Source organism: Archocentrus centrarchus, chromosome 5 (genome assembly GCF_007364275.1).
Source record: "Archocentrus centrarchus isolate MPI-CPG fArcCen1 chromosome 5, fArcCen1, whole genome shotgun sequence".
In the NCBI taxonomy this organism is placed as follows: domain Eukaryota; kingdom Metazoa; phylum Chordata; class Actinopteri; order Cichliformes; family Cichlidae; genus Archocentrus; species Archocentrus centrarchus.
In genome coordinates, this window is record NC_044350.1 from 12,708,386 (window position 1) to 12,713,999 (window position 5,614).

The 5,614-nt window shown below is 40.8% G+C and overlaps 1 protein-coding gene across 1 annotated transcript; it reads right to left on the reverse strand.

Moving 5' to 3' along the window:
• Positions 1-1,194: 1,194 nt before the first annotated feature.
• LOC115780390 (keratin, type II cytoskeletal 8-like) lies at positions 1,195-4,982 on the reverse strand. Its single transcript, XM_030729556.1, has 9 exons — positions 4,577-4,982; positions 3,067-3,275; positions 2,908-2,968; positions 2,714-2,809; positions 2,401-2,565; positions 2,156-2,281; positions 1,845-2,065; positions 1,698-1,753; positions 1,195-1,584 (listed from the first exon to the last, which is right to left on the reverse strand). The coding sequence occupies exons 1-9, from the start codon at positions 4,901-4,903 to the stop codon at positions 1,502-1,504; spliced, it is 1,344 nt and encodes a 447-aa protein (XP_030585416.1). The 5' UTR covers positions 4,904-4,982; the 3' UTR covers positions 1,195-1,501.
• Between the last annotated feature and the right edge of the window lie 632 nt (positions 4,983-5,614).

A 5,614-nucleotide genomic window follows, 5' to 3' on the forward strand; every position in this document is an offset into this window, starting at 1 on the left:
AAAATACACCATTGTGTGTGCAGAAAATAGCACACTTGAAATAACTCAGCAGGTTTTTTTATTTTCTTTTGTTTTTTTTGTTTTTTATAATTTATAATGGGCTCACGTAATATGAAGGTCAAGGCACAAAATCAAGGCACAAGCTGTTGTGCTGCAACATGTGCTGAATATGAGTACTGTATTTTGACGCAATATTCAGTGAATGGAGGGTAGACTAGTACTGTTTGCCCACCTCTTTGTGGGCAGTGTTAGAGCTGCTTACGTGACAGTAGACCAATCTGAAGCAGGAAGGCATGTTGGATTTATAAACTCTGATGATTTAGAGAAAGGTCTTGTGCTTTCTGGTTATATCATTCACAGTAGGAAAGATATACAGATGTAGATTTGCAGAGTTATTTCTTTCTGCCATAGAAATTACATTGTGGCTAACACTCTGCCTGGGATTCCTCCTCCTCCTTTCTATGTTTGTGTCATGTGATTACATATCCAGTAATACTCTAACCGAAGCCTCCTGTGCCACTTCTCTGCTGTCTCTAGTGTTCCTGTCAAAGTGATTGTTTATTATATTAATAGGTAAGTTGTTTTGTCCTTTTTTCAGTCTTTGTGTGATCTCTCTGAGTGGCAACATAATAAACTTTTGAAACATGAATCTTGACTTTGATATTTAAGAGAAATGGAGTCCACATATAGTCAAAGCTTCCTGCTTCGAAGCCCAAAAGTGTGGCAGCACTGCCCCCATGTGACGTCTCAGCAAAATATTCATATGTATCTATCGTCTTTATGTTAAACTGAAACCCTCCTGAGCTCGAAGTAGTCAGGCATGCTTTCATTTACCACAACAATAACGAACATAAGAGGCAACCTTTTTTTTTATCTCAGATTTATTTTATTGGAATGTGTTTGCAGCAACATTCAGTCATGTTGCTTTACAGAATAAATTTGGTTTCAAAACAGTATAAGACTGAAGGCAAAACTAAGCAGGGAAACAATGGACAGAAAAGTGAGAAAAAGAGCGAGACAATAACCAATCAGTTCAAAGTTTAACTGTAAACATGCAAAGACACAATTTTCAAACTTGTGTTTCTCCAGTGAGCAGATTTGGTCAGTGACTTGCTCTTCTTCCTGACGAGATTTTAAAGTGCTTTCCTTGCCTAGTTTTAACGCTCCATCTCAATCTGAATTTATCTTTTTTTAAATTTTTTTTGCTTTTTTTTTCATAGGATGTCAGTGCAGAAAGAAAAGAAATGATCCCTTGCTAACTGACCTGGCCCTCGTGTGTTTAAGGCTAATATTCTTTTCAAAAACTCCTCTTACATGTTATTGAACAGAACAAAGTCAAAAGTTGCCATGTCAGGAATCACTGATTTTTGGGATATTCAGCTCTCTGGTTGAACATGTTTAACAGCATTGAATAGCACCATAAAAAGGCTAGAGATTTAGACCAAATTCAAGAGTTTATGAAGGGACATGGGGGATGGCTCTCCTTTTTTTTTGAATGACTTCAGAAGTATCTCCTGGTACTGACTGACTGCATCGTGGACTTGGTGACTGGAGCACCATAACCCCCATAGGCAGTGGACAATCCTGGAGAAGAAAACAAACCCAAATGTTAGACATTTATCTATCCTGTCTGTGTCATCCATTGGCTCGTGTATCATGTATGATAAAAATAAATATATAAATAAACAATAACTTACCACCTCCGCTGCTCTGCTGCACATGGATGGTTGCACTGGCACCTCCGCTGGCCAGTCTAATGGTTTAATAACAGAAAGTTAGTGCTTAATATAGACACAACACTAATACATCAGTTATGAAACAGTAAATAATTGTGTTTATCTCACCTGGACTCCTCTCCTTCCAGCAGTTTCCTGTAGGTAGCGATTTCGATATCCAGGGCCAGCTTGACGTTCATGAGCTCCTGGTATTCGCGCACCTGGCGGGCCATGTCCTGCTTGGCTTTCTGCAGAGCATCCTCCAGGTCCTTGATGCGGAGCTTGGCATCTTTCACTGCCAGCTCACCACGCTCCTCAGCCTCTGCAATCTGAGCCTCAAGGCTGGCCCTCTGTGGAAAATTATATCACACATTCTTGAATAATTGCACATCTTTTTACATTATTAGGTGCCATATGAGAAAAGTTCTTGAATAAAATACCTGTGCTTTGATGGCATCAATCTCATTCTGAAGACGGGCAATCTTACGGTTCAACTCTGCAATCTCGGCTTTGGTTGTGCGCAGGTCGTCACCATACTGTCCAGCATTTGTCTGCATCTCCTCATACTGTTATTAAAAAAGATGCATTACGAGGTGCATTAAAAACATAATCCAGATGCTTGGGAGAGCTCTGGTAGTGTATATTAAAAACACGGGGGAGATGAAGAACTGTTTTGCTCACTCACCTTCTGTTTGTACCAGCTCTCAGCTTCAGCCCTGCTGCGGTTGGCAATATCCTCATACTGAGCACGCACTTCAGCCACAATAGCATCCATGTCAAGGTTACGACTGTTATCCATCTCCACAACGACAGAGGTGTCCTTGATCTGGCCCTGCAGCTCTTGAAGCTCCTACAGAACAAATAGTTTATGGAAAACAGTTAACTTTTGTTTTATTGTTTTTTTACATTGTCTAGGTGGTCTTCAGCTTTAAGTAGAAAATAATTATTATGGTATAAAAACAATAAGTAGGATAAATTAGAAATTCAAAACAACATACAGCCTCGTAGATAGCTCTGAGGAAGTTGATCTCATCCTGAAGAGCATCAACCTTGGCCTCCAGCTCCACCTTGTTCATGTAGGCAGCATCAACATCCTAGAAACAAGGTTACATACAAACAAAATGTGTTACAACTTACCACTTCAAAACTCATAACTAATAAAAAATAAAGGGCCAATTTCTCATCCTCCTACCTTCTTCAGGAGTACAAATTCATTCTCTGCTGCTGCACGTTTGTTGATTTCATCCTCATACCTGTTGGAATGCAAGGTAACACATAAGCACCTCTCCATTTTGTACATCTGCTCATTATAGGAGATGCTGGTCAGTAGATGTGTTATGTAAACACTTACTTATTTTTGAAGTCCTCAACCAGGCCCTGCATGTTCCTGAGCTCTGCCTCGAGCTTGACCTTCTCATTGCCCAGTCCATCGAGCTGCCTGCGTAGGTTGGCAATGTAAGCCTCAAACATGCCATCGATGTTGGAGCGGGTGGTGGTCTGTTGCTGCAGGAGGCTCCACTTGGTCTCCAGCATCTTGTTCTGCTGCTCCAGAAAACGCACCTGAAAAAGCACAAAAGCAAGGAAAATGATGTAAAAGATGTTTTTAATACTGAATGACCTGTAAATGGGGCTTGAGATCTGTTTGGTTAATAAGTTCCTTGAATTTTTAAAGAAGGGCTGAATGTGCAGCATTTTTGTTATCGGATTTAAAGATTGCACAACTTTACTGAGTGTGTATCTGGACTGATTTGACTTGCCACACCCTGGTCACGACAGTGGTGACTTGTGAAGGTAATTCTCCAAATGCATACTAAAAATTTTAAAGGAAAGCCTTTGAGCCTTTTTATTTTAGAACACATATCTTTCTTTCTTTTTTAATCTTTTCTCTTCTTTTCTTTTTTCTTCAAACAGTACATATTCTATCCCGATGTTCCGCCAATGTGTACGTGGCCTTAAGGATTTCTCTTATTGTGTCTCCTATTTGGCTATGAGTCATCCTATGTGCACTGCTGAGCTATGAAAGTCACACAGTCTCTCCAGCCATAAAAAAACAAAACAAAACTGGGTGTGGCAGGTAAACCACAGAACACAAAGAATTGCAGCACTTTGTTTTGTGCGTCCGAGTGTCAGGATATAGTATTTACAGTTTCATATGACCCATAGTTCACATCAGTGCAGACCACGTAGCATCAAAATGAAGCGAAAGCTGATTTGCAGCTCTGCACTCGTGTTGCCTGTAACAACCAGGTGATAAGTGCAATGTGCAAATTGCAGACTTTGGACTATGCAGACATAGTGCAGATAATTCTCCATTCCCTCTGCTTGTCTGCCAAGAGAGGAAGAGGCGAGTCACTAAAATATAATCACCACCCATGTTTAGACAGTAGGCAGATAGTGGCCCAAAGGCTTGGCTAGGGCTATAAGCCAGCTGTTATTTAAGGCAGAGTTTAATTGGAGCTGCTGGCGTAGAATCAACTCTGTCATGATCTCTGACAGAACTGAGGTTTTTACGAGCTTTCCTTATTCCAAAGGCTGTAATTCTAAGGTGAATACACCACCCAGATAACATTTACAGCTGCCTCCTTTTGTTCTGCTCATATAAAGAGCATGTTTGCATTTTGTGAGCGGTATCCATCTGAAAACAGACTGCTGTTACTGTGCTGGATGCTAAACTCACTTTTAACTTTCTAGACCTTTTCGTTCATTCACATATCAAAGATGAAAATTAACTATTCACTTGTAGCAGCTGCAAGAGGTAAATGTAGCCAAGGAGCATGCAAATTCTCAGTGCTACAATAATGAGGCCTGTATTAAGTTGTACAGAGGACAGGAAGTCAGACAGAGAAATCAGAGGAACATACCTTGTCAATAAAGGAGGCAAAGCGGTTGTTGAGGGTCTTGATCTGCTCCTTCTCCTGGGTGCGGACAGCCTGGATGGTTGGATCGATCTCCAGGTTCAGAGGAGCCAGCAGGCTATGGTTGACCTGGACAGCAGTGATTGGTGGTGGGATGAATGGTTGGCTAGAAAGGCCATAACTACTCGATGCAGATATCCCAGAACTAGGACCAAAACCAGACCCAATACCACCATATGTGGTTCTCTTTATAGAGTAGGAGTTTGAGCTGGGAATTGACCTCCTGCTGGTAGTGTTGTAGCCTATCAATGAGGTTGCCTTCCTGGACTGCATTGTCAACTAGCTGAGCAGAACAGAACTGTAGATGAGAAGTCTTCAAAAGGAGAGCCAAGTCCCTCTGAGTGTCTGACTGAAGACTCTGCCTGCTTTTATGGACGCACCGAGCCAGGGGGAGGATCTTTCACCTGTCCTCTCACTTTGGCTATCAAGCCTCCCCTGCACATCAGCCTGCACACTTCAGGCTCTGAATGACAGGAGTGGCTAATCCTGTAAAACAGGTAGGGAGGGATTGTCAGGGAGATAAGCCAGGACACACCCTGCAACAGGACAAGGGAAAGAAGCAAAGTGGACTCAAGTGAAGTGGAATGAAAAAAGGAGTTTTATGTGTTCTTTATGTTGATTATTTTAGACATATACACTGATGCAAGAGAGAAAATTAGAAACAGGGTGAAAACATATCATATTTAATACATAAACCTAGAAACTACTGACACATAAATAGTCTTGATATGTACATTCTCACATATAAATGAGCATGTATCATCCATTATCAAAGTGTACACATAGATTCCTGCCACTAACAAACACCTCACCTCAAGTAACCTTGAGCTGTAACTTAAATTCTAACTTTTTACATAATTAGTGCATCCATTATCAACTATCTACTATCTGTTTCGCAGATAAGATTAGGCTAATAGATTAGAGTTTGACATATAGGTACAATTGTGCTGATAAACTGATCTAAAATGAATTAAATTTTTGTTT